Source organism: Engystomops pustulosus, chromosome 6 (genome assembly GCF_040894005.1).
Source record: "Engystomops pustulosus chromosome 6, aEngPut4.maternal, whole genome shotgun sequence".
In the NCBI taxonomy this organism is placed as follows: domain Eukaryota; kingdom Metazoa; phylum Chordata; class Amphibia; order Anura; family Leptodactylidae; genus Engystomops; species Engystomops pustulosus.
In genome coordinates, this window is record NC_092416.1 from 125,208,522 (window position 1) to 125,231,154 (window position 22,633).

The 22,633-nt window shown below is 44.4% G+C and overlaps 1 protein-coding gene and 1 long non-coding RNA gene across 2 annotated transcripts in view; one reads left to right on the forward strand and one right to left on the reverse strand.

Moving 5' to 3' along the window:
* The window catches only part of SRMS (src-related kinase lacking C-terminal regulatory tyrosine and N-terminal myristylation sites), a 39,393-nt gene extending 18,793 nt beyond the window's left edge, over positions 1 to 20,600 (forward strand). The window contains exons 4-8 of the mRNA XM_072110894.1: positions 13,646 to 13,784; positions 13,875 to 14,033; positions 14,839 to 15,020; positions 15,202 to 15,358; positions 15,498 to 20,600. Coding sequence (XP_071966995.1) covers positions 13,646 to 13,784; positions 13,875 to 14,033; positions 14,839 to 15,020; positions 15,202 to 15,358; positions 15,498 to 15,676 — 816 coding nt within the window. The 3' untranslated portion in view covers positions 15,677 to 20,600. The remainder of the gene's footprint in view (positions 1 to 13,645; positions 13,785 to 13,874; positions 14,034 to 14,838; positions 15,021 to 15,201; positions 15,359 to 15,497) is intronic.
* Positions 1 to 22,633, reverse strand: part of LOC140064222 (uncharacterized) — a 113,759-nt gene that overhangs the window by 63,668 nt on the left and 27,458 nt on the right. The gene's annotated exons all lie outside the window — the stretch shown is intronic.

Genomic DNA, 22,633 nt, shown 5'->3' on the forward strand with positions numbered 1-22,633 from the left:
CAGAAGCTAGACCAGGGGGTACAAGAGGAAAAAGGGAAAGAAAAATGTGTATTGGACTGTCGCTGTTTGCTGTTTTACCAAATTGATATATTCTCTTCTTGGGAGCATTGCTTGAGTTAATATCCGATATTTCCCCTTGCTTGCTCTTATGTTGACCGTTGTCTTTGATTATAAGGAGACTTGATGCTGGCATCTCTAGATACTGGTGATTAGGACTCTGGGTTGAAGTTTCAACCCTCATGGTTTTGCAGCGCTGAGTAAATTTCACCGGTTTTTTTTTCCCATTATATTGATTATACTCCCCTTTGCTCAAATAAGGGGATTGAGTGTCTAATTTTATTATAATAGGGATTACGGGGATATCTATTGTTGATTGAGTCTTTAACACCCCCCTGGTTCAGCCGGAACTAAGGAAATTGTAAGAGTGTGCACCTATACCGATACTGTCTAGGGACCACTTTATTTGATATAGAGCAAGCAGGGGTATAACAGCTAGAGTCCACGAGAACCAACACTGTACACAAGAAGTCAGACTAGGGCGAATAGGAGGAAAAGGGAAAAAGAGATGCCGCCTAAAAATACCGCCCGTAAGTCTACGGGGCTGGAAAAAATGTGGAAGGCATCACCTGTGAAAACTTTGGCTAATGGAAAGGAGAAGGGCGAAAGGAAAGTGGCAGAGGATAACCCGGGTGTCTCGGGTTCAGGGTACTCGGCTCCACAGAATGCTGAGACATCCCAGGACACTAGTGTTATCCTGACTGAGATTCTCTCCACAGTAAAAGAACTAAAAAATACAGTGGACTCCCTAAACGAACAGATGGGAGGGGCCCTGGCAGAGATATCTGTGGTAAAAGATGAGGTGAATAAGCTGAGGGGTCAGTTTAAAAACACAGAAAAGGGATTGAAACTATTAGAACAAGAAGTAAGAGGTGTAAAGGCTTCATTAGAGGACCTGAAAAAAGATAACAAATCCCTAAAAGACAAGGTTACCGATCTGGAGAATCGTTCCAGGAGGAGTAACATCAGGATAGTGGGATACCCGGAGTGGGAAAAGGGGACAGATATGGTACAGGAGGTGACGGAATGGTTGGAGGGATTGTGGGGAGGGGAAAATTTCTCTCCCTTTTTTGGGTTAGAGAGGGCGCATAGAGTCCCCTTTAAGAAAGGTATACAAGGGGGTCCCCCTAGAGCTATCCTAGTTAAATTCTTTAACTCCCAGGACAGGGATGCAATCATTCGTAAGGCTCGGGAGAAGTCACCATTAATGGTAAATGGGGCACGGGTATCCATATACCCAGACTACGCAAAAGAAACTCAGAGGATGAGAGCCAGCTATAAGGGAGTCAAAAAAAGATTGTCGGAAGCCAATATTAAATTCTCAGTCTTATTTCCAGCCAAGATGAGAATTATTTTTAAGGAGAGAACTTGGTTTTTTGAGAGTCCGGAAGAGGTGTCGGAATGGTTAGAGGCCCAGGGGGTGGAAACCACCTGAGCACGATGAGAGCCCAAGGGCTATATCTGTGTCGAAGATAACCTGTGCTTTTGGGAGGGGGCGGGGTCGGGGGAGGATGGCGCAAGGAGGTGAAGAAGTCTACGTATAAATTAAGGGTAGGCTACGGCGGAGAGGAAGGGGGTGGGATGAGGGAGGGAAGAAGGGGGGGATGGGAGCTGGGGGGGATGGGGGGGTGGGGGAGGAGAGGGGAGCCGGAGGAAACTGTTTTGTCCCTTTTTTTTTTTTTTTTTTTTTTTTCCTCTTCTTCTTCTCTCCCCCTACTCCCCTCTTGCTCTAATTAAATGGCGGTAAGAATCATGTCATGGAATATCCGAGGATTGAGCGACCGAATGAAAAGGTGCTCAATATTTGATTTAATACAGAAACATCTCCCTGCGGTGATATGCCTACTTGAAACACATCTTACCAAAGAAACAGTTAATAGAGTTAAGAAGAGATGGGTGGGTTTTGAGTTCCACTCATTTGGGAATAACTATTCTAGAGGGGTGACAGTATTAATCCATCAAAAGATTAATTTCTCTTTGTTGGGGAAGCTGATTGATCCACAGGGCCGGTATGTATTTTTGTATGGAGTCTTGGAGGGACGCAGAGTTATCTTGGCTTTTGTCTACATTCCCCCCCCTTTCTCTGTAACCATTCTGGGTGACTTGGTAAAGTTTATCTCGGATAGAGAGGAGTCTCCAGTTTTGGTCATAGGGGACTTCAACGCGATATTGGACCCCAAGCTGGATAGATTAAGTGGGCACAAGCAGGAAACTCTGAGCCAGACCCGGGGATCCAGGTTAGCAACCTTTTGTGCAGAACTAGGGTGGCTGGATGTATGGAGGAGTAAGTGTGGCCAGAGGAGGGTGTATTCCTGTATGAGTAAATCATATGGTTCATTATCTAGAATTGATCTATGTTTAGTAAATCAGTTATGTATTCCATTGGTCCATAAGGTCGTTTATGAGCCTATTATACTCTCAGACCACTCGCCAATAGTGGTCACAATCAAAGGAAAAGAAGAACTAGTTAGATCTTTTAGACTAAACCCGCATTGGCTGGTGGTCTTAGAGGGACAGCTAGACCTTAAAAAGGAGATGGAAGAATTTTGGGTAAAGAACGGAAAAGAGGGTAATAGGCTGGTGGTATGGGACACCTTTAAGGCTTTTGTCCGGGGTATATATCGAAAAGCGATATGGCTAGCGCGGCTAAAGTTTCATAGGCAGGAAGAGCTACATAAACAGAAACTTGTTGAATCGGAGAAGGAACTCGTAGAGGCCCCAACAGAGGAGAATAGAAGGAGAACACTACGAGCACAACAGGACTATCAAGCCTTCCTGAACAATAAGGCCCAACATAGATCCTTTTTTAAAGGCCAAAAAGGGTTTGTGGAAGGGGGAAAACCCGGTCGATTTCTAGCAAATAAGATCCAGGACCCCAAGAAGAATAACCATGTGAGTGCAGTGAAGGGCGTAGATGGGGTAACCAGAAGGGATATGGAGCAGATAGTACAACAGTTTGCCCAATTTTATTCAGAGATATATAAATCATCTGACTCCAGCACAGAGGAGGGAATGGAAAGCTATTTAAAAGGAATCCATTTCCCCAAACTGACAGACTCCCAGAAGGAATTTCTGGATACCCCTATCTCATTAGAAGAGCTGAAAGAGATAGTTCAAAATTGTAGCCGGGACACAGCCCCGGGGTCAGATGGCCTCCCATTTAGCTTCTACAGGAGGAACCCCGAGATTAGCTTACCCGGATTATTGGGACTGTATGAGGAAATTTTTAAGCAAGGGAAGGTTTCTAATAGTATGTCTGAAGCCAATATGGTTCTGATCCCCAAGAAAGGGAAAGACACATTGGATATGGGGTCTTATAGGCCCATATCCCTGCTTAATACTGACTTTAAAATATTGGCAAAATTGCTGGCCACTAGATTGGGGAAAGTAATAACTACCCTTATTCATGAGGATCAGAACGGCTTTATCCCAGGGAGGAAAGTGGGGGACTGCTTGCAGAGACTCTATGCCGCCATTGAACTGGGGAAGGGGGACCTCCGCTCCATCCTGGCCTTGGACGCAGTCAAGGCGTTCGACAGGGTGGAGTGGAGGTTTCTCTGGAAAGTATTGGAACAATTTGGGTTCGGCCCAGGGTTTATCCGGTGGGTCCGGTGTTTGTATGAAGCCCCTAGGGCAAAAATTATTCTGAACGGCAAGGAATCTAGTGGCTTTGAGTTAACCAGGGGCACTAGGCAGGGGTGTCCGCTGTCGCCCCTGCTGTTTGCCCTATTTATAGAGCCACTAGCCATTCAAATAAGAGAGGATAGGGGGATAGTTGGAGGAGGATGTGGGGGGATAGACGATAAAGTCTGTCTATATGCAGACGACATTATATTGTATCTTAGAGAATCCCCCACCTCCATTCCAAAGGTGATGGAGGTTATTGAGGAATATGGTGAATGGTCAGGTCTACAAATCAACTGGGGAAAGACTCAGCTTCTTCCCTTGGATAAGAATGTTATTAGGTATATTGACCCGAACAGATTTAAGATCAGCGAGGACTGTTTGACTTATCTAGGGATTAGAATCTCGGCGCAGTTGGATGAATTCGTACAGATGAATTTGCTACCCCTGATTAAAGCTATAAGAGAGAATGTGTTCGTCTGGTGTAGACTCCCCCTATCGAGGGCGGATAGAATTAGTCTGGTCAAGATGATTTTGCTACCCAGATTATTATTTGTCCTGACGGCTAGCCCTATGTGGATACCAGACTCCTTTTTTAGGCTAATCAATTCCATAATAAATGATTTGGTATGGGGACGCAAGAAAGTGAGAATGAAATTAATCCACCTATATAAACCGATGGGAGAAGGGGGGTTTGGGTTACCTTTCATTTTTGGTTATTTTATCTCAGCACAGATTAGTAGGTTAATAGGATGGGAAAAGAATAGGTTATATGAGTGTATGGTGAGACTTACTGAAGGTAGAATGATCACAATTTTTGAGACACTGGAAAGCGGTTATTTTCTACAGCCTCGGTTCAAGGGGCTGGTAATCTGTAATTTGGCGCACAGATCATGGGAGGCTTTAAAACTATTATTGAAAATTAGGGGTGTGTTGATGGATACACCATTATGGTTTAACTGGAATCTGCCCAGTCTTTGGGGCCTGCCGGAGCCCTCCTTCTGGATAAGACGGGGGTCCGTCACATTTCCCAGATCTGGGTAGAGGGTAAGATGAAGACATTCTATGAACTGCAGAGTTTGTTTCACTTAGGTAAAGGGGATTTTTTAAAATTTCTTCAGGTAGCGCATGCCTTAGCCCGAGTGAACGAGCAGAGGAATATGTATATTGAGAGTCACGATTGTATTGATTATTTGCACACAGCAACTAGTACAAATAAGCTGATCACGAAGATTTATAGGTTTATTATTAAGAGCTACACTAGGGATATGATACACAGCTCTAGGACTAAATGGGAAGTTAGCCTAGGACCAATAGTAGAGGGAAGGTGGGTACAGGTTGTAAAGCACATAGCAACATGTTCCTTTAATTGGAATCACAAGATAATACAACACAATATAGTATATAGGTTATATTTTGCACCGAAGGATTTAGTTAAAATGAAATACAGGGGGGATGCGTGTTGTGGTAAATGCCAGCAATGGAATGCTGATTTTGTGCACGTATTATGGGATTGCCCTAAGGTAAGCCAATATTGGGAAGCAGTATATAGGAAAGTTGAGAGAGTCCTTCGAGTGCGGCTTGAACCAACACTACCTGTTTCTATCCTGGGGCTCACCGATGAATTAGATATGGAACAGAGGGATAGAGACACAGTCAGGAGGGTGATGCACATAGCCTGCGTGTGCATAGTAAGGAAGTGGGGAGGCAAAGAAGCCCCAACAATGGAATACTGGCATAATCTGACCCTTAGAATTAAGCAATATGAAAAAATCCGATCCTCAGAGGTAGGCAGCCATAAGAGGTGGATCAGAAGATGGGAAAGGTGGAGTTAAACTTGCCCTTTTTTTTTTTTTTCTCCGGCTCCTCTCTAGGGGAGGGTTGAGTGGGGGAAGGAGGGGGGTGGGTTTAGGGATTGTGAGCACATTATATCTGTGTATTCGGGCAGCAACATGGAGATATAAAATAACGCTGTATTATATGGAAGCGTATTCCCAAAGTTGACTACCACGCTGGAAAGGTTTAATAAATTTGTTTGATTAAGGGAGGGGGGGGGGGATGGGGGGAAAGGGGAAAAAAGAAAAAAATAAACATTTTGACCTGTGCAGTATATTGGAGCTTTTTAGTCTGTATGTATTAATTGTGGCAACACAGAAGTGTAATATAATGTTGTACTGCATGAGACTAAACGTTTTGAATTGTTTTGTATTATTGAAATGTTTAATAAAAATCTATTTAAAAAAAAAAAAATACATAGAGTACTATAGCTAGAGCCAGTTGGCCCTGGCAAAAAATAGCCAGTTTCCTCTGCTTTAGTGTACAAAGAGGAGGAGAAGGAGGACAATGAGGAGGAGGAGTGCATACATTATTCAGGTTGAGCTTCTTTCACCTGGTGGAGAATGAAAATCCAGAGAAATCCAGGCTTTATTCATCTTGATAAGCGTCAGCCTGTCAGCACTGTCAGTTGACCGGCATGTACGCTTATCGGTGATGATGCCACCAGCTGCACTGAAAACCCGCTCGGACAACACGCTAGCGGCAGGGCAGGCAAGAACCTCCAAGGCGTACAGTGCCAGTTCGTGCCACATGTCCAGCTTTGAAACCCAGTAGTTGTAGGGAGCTGTGTGATCATTCAGGACGATGGTATGGTCAGCTACGTACTCCCTCGCCATCTTTCTGTAAAGATCAGCCCTACTCTGCCGAGACTGGGGACAGGTGACAGTGTCTTGCTGGGGTGACATAAAACTGGCAAAGGCCTTGTAAAGCGTACCCCTGCCAGTGCTGGACAAGCTGCCTGCTCGCCTACTCTCCCTCGCTACTTGTCCCGCAGAAGTACGCCCTCTGCCGCTAGCGCTGTCAGAAGGGAAATACTGTTTCAGCTTGTGCACCAGGGCCTGCTGGTATTCATGCATTCTCACACTCCTTTCCTCTCCAGGGATGAGAGTGGAAAGATTTTGCTTGTACCGTGGGTCCAGGAGAGTGAATACCCAGTAATCGGTGCTGGAATAAATTCTTTGAACGCGAGGGTCACGGGATAGGCAGCCTAGCATGAGTCCCAACGCGCAAGAATTCACTCCCCTCACTGGCCTGACTGCCCATTTCCTCCTCCTCCAACTCCTCTTCTTCTGCCCATACACGCTGAACAGTGAAGGACTGAACAATGGTCCCCTCTTCTGTCTCGCCAACATTCTCCTCCTCTTCCTCCTCATCCTCCTCCACCTCCTCCGATATGCACTGAGAAACAGACCTAAGGGTGCTTTGGCTATCAACAAGGGAATCTTCTTCCCCCGTCTCTTGTGACGAGCGCAAAGCTTCCAACTTCATGCTGACCAGAGAGTTTTTCAACAGGCCAAGCAGCGGGATGGTGAGGCTGATGATGGCGGCATCGCCACTGACCATCTGTGTTGACTCCTCAAAGTTACTCAGCACCTGACAGATATCAAACATCCACGTCCACTCCTCATTGTAGACTTGAGGAAGCTGACTGACCTGACTACCAGTTCTGGTGGAAGTTGACATCTGGCAGTCTACAATCGCTCTACGCTGCTGGTAAACTCTGGATAACATGGTTAATGTTGAATTCCACCTCGTGGGCATGTCGCACAACAGGCGGTGAGCGGGCAGTTGGAGGCGGCGCTGCGCTGCCCTGAGAGTGGCAGCATCTATGCTGGAGTTCCTGAAATGCGCACAGATGCGGCGCACCTTCGTGAGCAAATCAGACAGATTGGGGTATGTCTTGAGGAAACGCTGAACTATGAGATTTAACACATGGCCCAGGCATGGCACGTGTCAGTCTGCCGAGTTGCAGAGCCACCACCAGGTTACGGCCGTTGTCACACACAACCATGCCTGGCTTCAGGTTCAGCGGTGCCAGCCACAGATCAGTCTGAGCTGTGATGCCCTGTAATAGCTCTTGGGCGGTGTACCTTTAATCGCCTAGGCTCAGCAGTTTGAGCACCGCCTGCTGTCGCTTAGCAATGGCACTGCTGCTGTGCCTAGAGCTACCGACTGATGGCGCCATGCCCACGGATGATAATTTCGGAGGAGGAGGTGGAGGAGGGGTGGGAGGAGGAGGAGGCATAGTAGGCCTTTGAGACCTGGACCGAGGTAGGCCCCGCAAGCACTCGTCCACGTGTCCGTGGTCAGGTGGACCTTGTCAGAAACGGCGTTGGTCAGGGCACGGATGATGTTCTCTGACAAGTGCTTGTGCAGGGCTGGGACGGCACATCGGGAAAAGTAGTGGCGGCTGGGGACCGAATACCGAGGGGCGGCCGCCACCATGAGGTTTCGAAAGGCCTCGGTCTCTACCAGCCTATAGGGCAGCATCACCAGGCTAAGCAGTTTGGAGATGTGGACGTTGAGGGCTTGGGCGTGTGGGTGGGTTGCACTATACTTCCTTTTGCGCTCCAGCATCTGGGGTATGGAGAGCTGAACGCTGGTGGATGCTGTGGAGGATCGTGGAGACGAAGATGGGGTTTTCGCACGGGAGGTGTTTGGGCTGGGGTCCTGGGCAGGGGGCTGACTAGCAGATGACACAGGGGAAAGAGCAGTGGTGTGCCCGGCCGGAGGTGAACGGGCTTGGTGCCATTGAGTGGGGTGTTTAGCATTCATATGCCTGCGCATACTGGTGGTACTTAAGCTAGTAGTGGTGGAACCCCTGCTGATCCTGGTTTGGCACAGGTTGCACACCACAGTCCGTCGGTCATCCGGTGTTTCTTTAAAGAACCTCCAGACTTCTGAAAATCTAGCCCTCGCCACGGGAGCTTGACTACGGGAAACATTTGGTGCTGATGCACTAGCTCTGGCCCTGCCTCTCCGTCTGGCCCCACCACTGCCTCTTCCAACCTGTTCTGCTATAGGACTCGCCTCCGTCTCAGAAGCACTGTGTTCATCCAGCCTATCAACCCAGCTTGGGTCTGTCACCTCATCATCCTCCGATCCCTCAGTCTGCTCCCCCCTCGGACTTCCTGCCCTGACAACAACTTCACCACTGTCTGACAACCGTGTCTCCTCATCGTCCGACACCTCTTTACACACTTCTTCCACTACGTCAATAATGTCATCATCACCCACAGACTGCGATCAGTGGAAAACCTGGGCATCGGAAAATAGCTCAGCAGCAACCGGACAAGTGGTTTGTGACTGTGGGAAAGGTCCAGAAAACAGTTCCTCAGAGTATGCCGGTTCAAATGCCAAATTTTGCTGGGAGGGGGCAGACTGGGGGGAAGGAGGCTGAGGTGGAGGAGCTCGAGGAGTGCTGATTTCGGTGACATGGGTGGACTGCGTGGAAGACTGACTAGTGGACAAATGGCTAGAAGCATTGTCCGCAATCCACGACATCACCTCTTCGCACTGTTCTGGCCTCAACAGTGCTCTACCATGAGTCCCAGTAACTTGACACATGATGAACCTAGGGAGTGTAGCTCTGCGGCGTTCCCCTGCTCCCTCATAAGCAGGTGGTGTCTCACCCCGCCCAGGACCACGGCCTCTGACCCCTGCAGTAGTTGGACGCCCACGTCCATGCCCTCGTCCTCTACCCCTAGCCCTCAGGTTAAACATTTTCCAAATTAAAGTGTAAACTTTAATTTTTTTTTTTTTGTGTTTATTTATTTATTTATTTTTTTAAACAAAACAATGCTATCCTATTGCTATGGCTAGTTCCTAACCTACACTGACAGCACACAACTGGATTTTGTGCTGTGCCTGATGACTTTGAGTTATAAAAAGAAATAAACGTAAAAAAAAATAAATCAGCAGACTGTGCCTAATTCAAATCAAACCCCTAATAAATTGTCCCACTTTGGTGTTTGAGGTGGATATGTGTGTCACTAAGAGCTAAACACAACAGTCGCAAGTCTCCCAGCAAATTCCTCACAATATGGTACTAGCTGCACTACTAATGCCAGCAAGCCCAGCCACAAGCAAACAAAAAAAAGTAAAATATAACGCTATTGTAGGCCTAAGTAAGCCGTTGGGGTTCTCCTATGGCTATTTTCTAGCCTACACTGAAAGCACACTGCTTTGCCAGATTACTTTGAGCTATAAAAAGAAATAAACGTAAAAAAAAATAAATCAGAAGACTCTGCCTAATTCAAATCAAACCCCTAATAAATTGTCCCACTTCGGTGTTTGAGGTGGATATGTGTGTCACTAAGAGCTAAACACAACGGCCGCAAGTCTCCCAGCAAATTCCTCACAATATGGTACTAGCTGCACTACTAATGCCAGCAAGCCCAGCCACAAGCAAACAAAAAAAAAAGTAAAATATAACTCTATTGTAGGCCTAAGTAAGCCGTTGGGGTTCTCCTATAGCTATTTTCTAGCCTACACTGAAAGCACACTGCTTTGCCAGATTACTTTGAGTTATAAAAAGAAATAAACGTAAAAAAAAATAAATCAGCAGACTCTGCCTAACTCTAATCAAAACCCTAATAAATTGTCCCACTTCGGTGTTTGAGGTGGTATGTGTGTCACTAAGAGCTAAACACAACGGTCGCAGGTCTCCCAGCAAATTCCTCACAGTATGGTACTAGCTGCACTACTAGTGCCAGCAAGCCCAGCCACAGGCAAACCAAAAAAAGTAAAATAAAACGTTATTGTAGCCCTAAGAAGGGCTGTTGGGTTTTTGTAGAATCAATCCTGCCTAACACTATTCTAATAGAACACCCTAACGCTTTCCCTGACCAGCAGCAGCTCTCTCCCTAGCGGCATCCAGACACAGAATGATGTGAGCAGCGCGGGCAGGGGCTAGTCTATCCCAGGGTCACCTGATCTGGCCAGCCAACCACTGCTATCGACGTGTAAGGGTACCACGTCATGCTGGGTGGAGTGCAGAGTCTCCTGGCTTGTGATTGGCTCTGATTCTGGCCGCCAAAAATCACAACGGCGGGAGATGCCATTTTCTCGAGCGGGCGAAGTATTCGTCCGAGCAACGAGCAGTTTCGAGTACGCTAATGCTCGAACGAGCATCAAGCTCAGACGAGTATGTTCGCTCATCTCTAATGATCGATTTAGAAAAAGCTAGACCCATGACTCTTTCTTTGTCCTGTTGTTCATATACTAGACTGCAACTAACATACCTCCCAACTTTTGTAGTAGCGAGAGGAGTGTTATACCCGAGGTGGAAATATGTTTGACCCTAAGCCAAGCCTTTTGCTTCACTCCATACTTCACCCTACACAGTATAATTCCCCACATTCTGCCCTCCATCTTCCCCTCACAGTGTGTCCCCCCCTGATGATGATTTTACCATGTTACCTATATTTTACCTGATGGATGCCATAAGAACACAATAAAGCGGTCTTATTCTGCAAATAGCTGGATCCAGAATCTTTTTCCTTATCGTGGATTTTATTGCCCTGCAGCAGGGTGGATCCGTGCAAGCGGATAAAGTTACCGCAGATCTAGGTGAGCTGGAGGAACTTTCTCCAGCCTTTCCCCCCTGCTCCCTGTCACATTGTGGATGCCTTTTCCTCCTTGCATTGTAGACCCCTGATGCTGTGCCCTCAGCTCACTTTTTATGTTAAAAGCCCCTATTATTGCACCTGCCCAGCAGCTACCAATCTTATTGTTCACCGATGCATGATCTGGGCCATAACTTATTTCCTGATCAATAGGGGTTAAAAATGCAAGATTGCCGAACAAATTGCCTGAGACTGGAGGAAAGGATTTTGACCTGCCCTTCACGGATGTTTTATACCCAAAGTGTGCTCCAATATTGCGGGGAAAATAATAGAGCTGATACTCCCCGCCTCCTGTGCTCCTGTTTGGGCACGTTTGTATACAGAGGCTGGTAGTGGCATCACGAAAACAGGTTGAAACTCCTCCAATATGACCATATTCAGGTCTTCTTACATTTTTGAGGGTACATACAGCTGAAGATCCACGTTTCCAGAATCTAGGTTTATGCAAAATAGAAGAAAAATCATTTTCACACGGTGACCATTGGATAGTTTTAGAGCACAAATCATAATTGTTAGTCAGGACGTATTAGGACACAGTTTACTGTCTACTACAATACGCCTTAAACAAATAGCACCTTGATTTTTGGACCTTTGGAAAACCTGCTGACAATACTATTATGTTCATATTATCTGCTATACAAGTACAGCACCACCTAGAGGTCATTTTGAGGTTTTATAAATATGAAGACTAGGGTGCACTTGCATGAATAGAATCTTTTCCGAAACAAAGAAAAAAAGAACTGGACAGCATATCCACACATTATACAATGATCTATGCAACCAGGCTAAATTAACAAATAATTATTTGACTTTTAAATAAATTCCATAAACAATAAACCCACTAACTTCCATGGTGACCCGTTTTAGTAGGTACCTACTCTATAATGTGCAGCAGCTTATGGCCTCCCCCACCGCCACAACACAGCATCTGGAACCCTGCATCCCAGCCGTACCCCTACTGACAGAAATTGCTCTTGGCTCCAAGCACCACAACACAACAGCAGCAGAAGCCATGCATTACCAAATACTCACCATTCCATTCAGAGTAGTTTTGGAGACTGACCATAGCAGGTAGGAGGCTCTTTTATATAGTCTCTCCTTCTTTACCAGGCCCCTCCATTTTAGTGTTAAATGGGCTTGTTATCTGCTGGAGACAACACTTTATATTTGCATGGAAGTATGCAGCGAAGCTTGAAAATAAATCCACATGCAGTAGAATTGACAAAAATGTGCCAGTTGCTCATATCTTTATACCATAAATGTAAACTTGACACAAAAAAAATTCCCCTTAACATCATTTTTTGACACCCATTGGTGGTCATTTACTAAGGGCCCGATTCGCGTTTTCCCGACGTGTTACCCGAATATTTCCGATTTGCGCCGCTTGTACATGAATTGCCCCGGGTTTTTGGCGCACGCGATCGGATTGTGGCGCATCGGGGCCGGCATGCGCGCGACAGAAATCGGGGGGGCGTGGCCGAACGAAAGCCCGACGTATTCGGAAAAACCGCCGCATTTAAAAACCGAAAATGTGTCGCTTGGGGAGCGCTCACCTTCACCTTCTATGGGATGGTGCATTCCGGGGCGTTAAGATTATTTTCGGCGCTGCAGCGCCACCTGGTGGACGGCGGAGGAACTACCATCTTAAATCCCAGCCGGACCCGAATCCTGTGCAGAGAACGCGCCGCTGGATCGCGAATGGGCCGGGTAAGTAAATGTGCCCCATTATCATTTTCATACCTCTATGTGGGGAGTTCTGTCATGTGTCTTTTTTTCAGGACCAGCTGATGTTTTTGACTATACCCTTTGGAACTCTTTGATCACTTTTTATTCAAATATTGTTGCAAAATGGCAAAAAATATATTTGGACCTTCTTTTCTGCTAAGGCGTGCATGGCATAGGATAATTGTTTTTAGATTTTGATAAAACATAAACAGGTGATGGTATTGTCGCATCCTGAAATGTCAGGTTTATTTATTTAATATGTGTTCTCTGGGAAAGGGGGTGATTAGAATTTTTAACTTTTTTCATTTTTGTCTTATTTTTTTTAAAACTGGCTGGATGAGAGGTCTTGGGAGACTCTAAGAGACTCCCAACTGTCATGACACCCAATCCATGCTACCCGATATCACAGGTGGAGCAAATATGGTGGCACCCACCCGCCACCACTGTTTAGTGGTTCCTGAATGTGGCAGTTAATAGAAGGTATCTGCCTTAACGACTGACACCTGCCATTTCCATATGGCGATAATTGAATAGTTAATAAAAAACACCTGGGCCAATCGGAGTGGAGTGCTGGTCTCAGTTTATAAAAAAAGAAAAATGGGGACAGAATTCAAAAAGATTCCAATGCAAAGAATAAAAGATCTGAAGGGGTTAGCCATGTATATCAGATACAGCAGGGAAATATAGACTGGTGGGATGGATGTGATAAATTTCATTTATCACTTCTCTCACTCTCCATTGGCTTCTAATAATTTGCTAATTTTTTTTCCATTTAGATTGACATCCATGAAACCTGGGAGAGGTCACGTTCAGAATTTACGATGGTCAGGAAATTAGGACAAGGATTTTTTGGAGAAGTTCATGAAGGTGTCTGGAACCAAACTGTAAAGGTAGCCATAAAAACCTTTAAGCAAGGTAAGTCCATGTCAGAAATATTGATTTTTGGCATTTAGGTGACAGCTAGGGTATACAACCTGTCCTCACAGTATGTTCTTACTCTTACAGATGACCTCAACAGAAGTGACTTTGAAAAGGAGATCAGTGCTCTAAAGAATCTTTGTCACAGGAACCTCATTCAACTACTAGCTGTGTGCTCAATTGGAGATCCTGTTTACATTGTTACTGAGCTTATGGTCAAGGGAAACCTAAATGACTACCTAAAAAGTAAGGAACAATGATTTGGAGATATGGGGAGAAAGGGAGAAAATGCGGGAATTGGATTGTTATCTGCAGCTAACATTTCCAATTATGTCTTTGGTTATGTAGCTCAGAGATGCACAAGCCAAATGCTAAACAGGCAAGATTTATAATGGAGGAAATACTAGAAATGATATATCACACTCTTTCTCAGCAAGCTGGTAGTTTAGTGGGGTAAAGCTTCCTTACACTGTCCCTACAATGAGGTTATGGGGTATCTCATACAATAAGTAATGAATATATAATTTGATGGGCTTCATAAGATGAGCTCTACACATAGAGAACAAAGCTAGAAGTCTAGATATGTTCGGTTCTGAAAACTTGAAACTGGCTGATATGCTGGTCAGATACCAGACTAAGCACTGGTTACAGTGGACGGGAGTCCTTGCATCATAGTAAAAGAGGATTCAAGGAGTCTCTATCTGCATGGTCGTGTGCAGCTAGTCTTATTCTGGTGCCCGAGGCTAGAATTTACATGACTCGTCAATGTCCTGAGTGTCTGATAAGTCCCAAGTGTATGGATAGAATACAAAGCAGTTATGTAGTGAAATGTATATTTCACTGCATATCTAGCCCTTCTAAGACTTAATTTCAAACCCTAAGTTGGTTGTCACAGTGGACTCATTTGCGGTCATCAAGCTTTCTTAGAGGCATGTATTATTACAAAATGTCCAAACTGACTTCTTAATATCTTGGTGTACAACTCAGAACATGGTGGATTTTATGAAATGCTTAACTGTGATAGAGATGATCCAAGTTCATGTCTCTGCAGGTACCGAAGGTGAACGACTACAAAATACTGAATTTACTCACATAATTTGTCAGGTGGCTGATGGTATGGAGTATCTGGAAAAGAAACATGTTGTCCACAGAGATCTGGCAACAAGAAATGTTCTAGTTGGAGAAGACCTCATCTGCAAAATTGCTGATTTTGGATTGGCTCGGCTGCTGAAGGTTACCTTTGTTTCTTGTCATACCACTGTGTTATGCGTTGGAGGTTCAGGCTTGTGGATACAGAGTATTAGGGGGCTACAGCAAAACGGCACCATACTGTATACCTTTACAGTAGACACTGCTCCATTTTTCTTTTATTTAGCTGCCATTTTTAACAGTTTTTGGTCTTCGTTTATTCCAGGATGATTGTTACTCTCCGGAAAACAATCGTACTATCCCAATAAAGTGGACAGCGCCAGAAGCTTTGTTATACTCCAAATATTCTACCAAATCAGATGTGTGGTCCTTTGGAATTCTGATGTATGAAGTGTACACACTTGGAGAAATGCCATATAAAGGTAATAAAAGCAAACGTGATACTAATGTATTAAGGTTATATTGGTTGTAGAATACATATTCTACTGTTCCAATAAAATATTTATTTTCCTAGACTTTATGACTACTATTTTTACTTTAACTGTGCACATTTTTTTGTAGAATGGAACAACCGGGAAGTGGTCACAAAAGTCACCCAGGGCTACAGGCTGCCGCAGCCTCCACTTTGTATTATGAAGATGTACAACCTTATGCTGCTTTGCTGGATGGAAAGTCCACAGGCTCGGCCAAGTTTTCAGGAGCTAGTGGAGAAATTAACACACATTCAGAGGACAGTTTAGTGAAAAATAAAAACTTGTGACTTGAAGAAGATTTGAAGTTCAAATTCAGAGGGGACTGTAGTGGATGCTAATCATTGGCATGATTTGTTCTCCTGTTTTAGCTTAATTTTCAGCCATGATTTCTCCATGTATTGTAACGATATTGAAGGAAACTTTCTTCCAGGCTTCAAGATGACTAGTGTATGGGTTGCTGTGGAGAGTGTCTGTCACGGTCATATACATGTAGAGCATCAGATGCTTGATGCTTGCACATCTTACAATTCTTTAAGGCTTTAGTGGTTTTAGCAACATCACGAACATATTCATACACAATATATATACAGTCTTGCAAATGCTGGATACCGTGATACTGGGCCACTTTCTTCCAGCAGACCATGACTAAGATGTGATTAATGGCAAAATGCATGGGTCTCTACTCTACCCAATGGCGTTAGCTGTTTTTATTTTTGCAATGAAGAAATTGATATTTTTAAGTGCACCTTAATTTTTGTATGACATTTTCTTAATCAGAATGTGTCATTAGAAAATGATCTATTATTTTGATTTTAAACAACATCTTTAAAGACAAATTATACATCTTCCTTTGTACACAATTCAAGCTACTGTTATATTGGTCAAGAATATAACTTCTTTAATATTACTTCCTATGAACAAGAATATAATACTGCCTCCAATGTACAATAATAAAAGTACTATAATAGTGCCCCTGTATACAATAATATAACTACTATACTAGTGCTTTGTGTAAAAAAGAAAATAATAATTATTATTAATACTGACTCCTATATACAAGAATTAATGCCTTCTGCGTAACATCGATTATTTAAAGAGAACCTGTCACCAGATTTTTATCAATAAACCTAATGACAAGTTCCCATAGCAATATTCTAATTACTGCCCTGTTTGTAGCTAAAAATGCATACTTCAATGAATGAATGAATGCATACTAAAATGAACTTTGTAAGCGTACCTGGCACCCTGTCAGAAGGAGCAGCGAGGGCCATGTGTTATTAATATGATTTGTTTGTGACTGAGCCCCTGTCTACAGCAGGGGTACATGTTTCCTTTAAACTAACTCGTTGGGGTCATTTGTCTAGATATTTGCATCTATTTTTTGGAGAGAGGGTGATTGGGCTTGTTCGATTTATCTTAGAGATCTTTTTTATCTGGCATGCGAGTCCGTTGTTTTTTTGCGACTTTTAACCCCTTCACGCTCCGTGGCGGATATATCCGCCACGGAGCGCAGTGACTTAGCGCTCAGTGGCGGATATATCCGCCACGGCGCTTATGGCGGCTCGGCTCTGGATCAGAGCCGAACCGGCATCGGGAAACACGGGGTGCCGGCTGTAACTAATAGCCGGCACCCCAGTGTAACACCCGCGATCGGAGTTGTCTCCGATCGCGGGTGCTTAACCCGTTAAATGCCGCGGTCAGCGCGACCGCGGCATCTAACAAGCATCTGGGGGGTCTTTCCCCCACGATCGCCCCCCCCGAACCGTTTTCGGGGGGCGCCGATCGTTGCCATAGCAACTCTGGGGTCCGATCTGGACCGCAGAGTTACTTGCAAGAATTGCCAGTAAGATGGTGTCTGTGACGTCATCTTACTGGCACAGTGCCAGCCTATGCAAGTGTATAGGCTGACACTGATAATACTCTGCAATAAATCAGTATTGCAGAATATCATCATGAAGAAGCAATCAGAAGATTGCTTCTTCATGTCCCATGGTATAAAAGTGAAAAAGTAAAAAAAAAAAAGTTATTCAATAAAAAAATAAAGTCATAAATCACTAAAAATGCCCCAAACTCCCAAAACATATAAAGAGACATATAACTCAAAAAAAAGTCTAAATCATAACACAAACCCCACATATATATAGTATCACCGCGTCCGTAACAACCCGTAGAATAAAAGTAAATCATTATTGAACCCCCACGATAAACGCCGTAAAAAAAAACTGTTATAAACCCTCCAAAAATTATGATTTTTACCTTTTCAATCCCACAAAAAATGCTATAAAATGCGATCAAAAAACCATATGTACTCAGACATGATACTGGTGCAAAGTACAACATGTCCCGCAAAAAACAAGCCATCAACCAGCTCCGTAGCCAAAAAAGTAACAATGTTATGCCACTTGGAAGATGGCAATACAAAAATGATAGATTTTTCCCCACATTAGGGTTTTGTTTGACAAATTTAGTAAAACGTAAGAAAATATATTCATGTCTGGTATCCCCGTAATCGTATCGACCCATAGAATAAATATAACATGATTATTAGTCTATACGGTGAACAACAAAAAAAAAAAAAAGTAAAAAATCCAGTACAGAATTGATGCTTTTCTACTCCTGCCCTCAAAAAAAGTTCCTAAATTTTCAACAATAGGTGATACCAACCCCAAAATGGTAACAATGGAAAAAGCATCTCATCCCGCAAAAAAAAAATGTCGTCACATGGCCCCAATAACGAAAAAGCGAAAATTTTATAGCCTTCAAAAGGGGCCAATGAGGAAACTAAAATCCTGGCAGCTGCAGCGCCCTCCTTCCCTTCTGCACCTCGCTGTACCCCCATAAAACAAGTCACAGCCACATGTGGGGGGTCGCTGCACTCAGGAGAAATTGCAGAACAAATTGTATGGTGGGTTTTCTCTTTTTATATTTTGGAAATGTGTAAATTTTAGTGCTAAATGAACGTATAAGGGAACAATATGACCATTCTAAATTTCACCTCCATTTTGATTCAATTACTATGAAGATCTCAAGGGGTTAACAATCTTCGTAAAAGCTGTTTCTGATAGCTTGAGGGGTGCAGATTTGAAAATGGGTAGATTATATAGGGGGTTTTGATGCTAAATATGTAAAATTTCATTCAAAACTGTATTTATCCCCAAAATAGTCAATTCAGAAAATCCGGAAAAGCGATATTCTATTTGTAAGCCGCGTGACATGAAAATAAATTATCCAGACATTTCAGAAATTATGAAAATGTAAAGTAGACAAATGGGAAATGTTATTCAGCAACTTATTTAGGTGGTAAATCTATCTGCCTGAAAACGCAATGATTTAGAAATTTCGAAAATGGCAAATTTTTCAAAAAATTTATCATATTTTCTTTTTTTTGTAAATAAACGCAAAACTTATCTGCCAGAATTTACCACTAAAATGAAGTACAACATGTGGGGAAAAAACTATCTCAGAATCGCTTTGATAAGTAACAGTGTTCAAAAGTTATAACCATATAAAGCGACGCAGGTCAGAATCCAAAAAATCGGGCTGAGCCTTAAGCTACAAAATGGCTGCGTCCTTAAGGGGTTAAAAATCAACGTCAACAAAAAAGTCACCATTCTAAACGTTTTCCTACACCTACCTTTTTAAACTTCTGCATCTGGATTCTAAAGGTATATCAGACACAATGGGGCACATTTACTTACCCGGTCCAGTCGCGATCCAGCGGCGGGTTCTCCGACGCTGATTCGGGTTCTGCCGGGATTCACTAAGGTCCGTGCACCGATATTCACCATGTTTCGCTGCTGTGCCGAGATCTCTGCCGAAGTTCACCTGCTTTTTTCTGGTGTATGTGAGTGCTTGATCTTGCGACACAAATGGCTTTTTAAATTCCGCGTTTTTTTCCGAATCCTTCGGGTTGTCCGGTGGCCACGCCCCCGATTTCTGAAAGTCGGTGCGATTGCGCCAAAAATCGATCGCGTGCGCCACAATCCGGTGAAATACAGCGCAAAGCGGAAATATTCGGGAAAAACACGACGGATTCGCGGCTGCGGACCCTTAGTAAATGTGCCCCAATATTCTAAAACTCAAGGCGAGGTTTACTTGGTGGGACGAAAAGATGCCAATCTTCAAATGCTTCAAAAATGTCAAAAATATAAGATACATGACACCCATTGGCCCATATTTACTAAAAACAATGCAAAGTGCAGAGGGTGCCAGATTCATGATTTGCGGCACCCATTCTTCATGAATCTGGCTCCCTCTGCATTTTTTTTGGTCCACCTTTAACATGGGGCGTGCAATAAAATTCTGTTGGACACTGCATGATAGATGTGGCCCACGGTCCAACTGATCCCCATTTCAGTGGAGCATTTTGCGTCGGGTATAGTGCAGCGTGCACCACAAGGTGTCGTGTATGATACAAATGTGTCTCGGACACTTCTCAAATACATGTGCAAGAGGTTTGCACTGAAAAGAATGTGCAAAGTCAGACAGAAAGCTGCTGCAGAGGCTTTAATAAATCTACCCCACTGACTTTTACTGTACACAGTAGTGGCAGTGAAAACAAATCAGATTAGGACATGTCATTAAAAAAATTAAAATCATAAAAGAATGGGGGTATGCCTAGCTATGCCTTTGCATTCGCTATGACCTGTGACCACTCAGGCCCCAATAGACCCTGGTGTAGAATTGTATGCCAGTGCAGCCGGCTGCCCGATACATCAGAAGCCTCCTGGCACGGAGGAGGGAGGGGCTTACATCATACACCCACACATGATAAATATCCCCCATTGAGTTTATCCTGTTCAGGTGTTCTCATTTTGTCTTTGGGACTACTATGTCATTGTAAATTTCATGTAAATGTCCTGTAATTGTAGATTTTACATATATATTACTATGTTAGTTGGCTGCCTAACTTAGACTATTAAGACTATATAGACTATTACACAAAAGCAGAGTTTATGAAGAGCTTAGTACATTTTGTTCGTCTCCAATGTCTATTCTGACCTGGCACGAAATGCTGCTGACATCGGGAGGGAACAGAGTGGTGAGCTAAGAAGCCTTGTGCCTTTAACAAATGTATGCACTGAAGTATGTAACAAATTTGTATTATATATAAATAAATTAAATGGTCACTACATTATCAACAAACTTTTCATAAATCAATATTACAAGAAATAGTACAATAAATTTTTTTATATATTTTGACAGAAAAATGCAGTTTTTTTCTGTTCATGCTCTTTCCCTTTGCTTAAAGGACACCTGTCATCAGGTCTCTGTCACTATTTCTGTCACCTCTATCTGTTGGAGCAGCTCACAAGGATCCCATCACAGTCAGTTCTAGTATCTAGTCAGTTCATACATTAATCATTATAAAATCATCTTTTCTTTATTATGTAAATGCGGCTGGTCACATGGTTAGAGACAGTAATGTCACCCCTGTTACCCTCCCCTCTCCTCCTCCTGCTCATTTCTGTGTGTAATGTATAGTAAAGCATTGCTAGTGTCTGTGCTTTATCTGCTGACATGCTCTCCCTCGTAATACACATGTGAGAGACACAGACATCAGCTACACAAGTATCTGACATGTTCTGCTATAACATGGCTGCCTGGAGCTGTTGTATCTATCCTATACACACACAGGCTGCAGGGGGCATGGCTGCCAGCACCAGGAAGCACATGGAGGAGCTATTACACCATTATACCTCACACCATTATACAGGGTGTCAGCCATATGTATAGGAGTGTCTCATACACACAGGCTTCAGGGCCACCAGCACCAGGAACAGGGGCGGACTGGCCATTGTACCCACCGGGAATTTACCCGGTGGGCCGGTCGGCCCTGGGCCGGTGTGGGGCCGGTCCGGAGCTGGTGCGGGCCGGTCCGCACTCCCTCCTTACAACTTTTAACATAATATATAGTACCGGCATCGTACGATGCCGGTACTATTGATTAGTACACAGACGCAGCGCAGCACCGCTGCTTCTGCGTCTGTGTACACCCGCAGCTACACAGGTAGCGCAATTGACGTCATTGCGCGACCTGTGTAGCGTGGAGGAGGCTGACACCTACCTTGTCAGCTGTCCGTCCCTCCCTGCAGCTCCGCGGCTTGGTGTAAGGGGCGCGGAGCAGTGACGTCACTATCCCGCGCCTCTTACACCAAGCCACCGAAGACCGAGGGAAAGGAAGAAACCTGCTACAAAGAGGTGAGTATGATTTTTTTGTTTTTTTTTATGATAGAATGGGGCAATAATGATGTCTGGGGCGGGGGGTGCATTAACGCTGGCAGGGGGCATAAATTATATGTCTGGGGTGGGGGGGCATTAGGGCTGGCAGGGGGCATAAATTATATGTCTGGGGCAGGGGGGCATTAATTATATGTCTGGTATGGGGGGCATTAGGGCTGTCAGGGGGCATAAATTATATGTCTGGGGCGGGGGGGGGGTCATTAGAGCTGGCAGGGGGCATAAATTATATGTCTGGGGCGGGGGGGCTTAAATTATATGTCTGGGGCGGGGGGGCATTAGGGCTGGCAGGGGGGCATAAATTTTATGTCTGGGGCGGGGGGGGGGCATTAGGGCTGGCAGGGGGCATAAATTATATGTCTGGGGCAAGGGGGGCATTATTCTATCTCTGGGGCTGGCAGGGGGCATTAATCTATATCTGGGGTAGGCTGGGAGCATAAACTCTATGTCTGGGGTAGGTTGGGGGCATAAATTCTATGTCTGGGGTAGATTGGGGGCATAAATTCTATGTCTGGGGTGGGATGGGGCCATTCATTCTATGTCTGGGGTAGGCAGGGGACATTTATTATATGTCTGGGGTAGGCTGAGGCCATTCATTCTATGTCTGGGGCAGGCTGAGGCCATTAATTATATGTCTGGGGCAGGCTGAGGCCATTAATTCTATGTCTGGGGCAGGCTGGGGGCATTAATTTTTATGACTGGGGTAGGCTGGGGCCATTATTATTACACCTGGGTTATAGTCGGAGCTCTATCAATACTGGGGTGGGAGGGGGGGGGTAAAGGAGGTTTCAGGAGAGAATAGAAGAAATAAATTATCCTTACCATTACAGTATGTTATTATGGGGCACTATTTGTGTGGTACTAATATTTTAGGGGGCTCTATTACAGTATTTGGGGCACAGTATTGGTGGTAGCAGAAGAAGGGACAATGGGAAAGTGCAGAACATAAGACGTCTGTGTGGTAAACTCTGCAGGAAAGCTGTG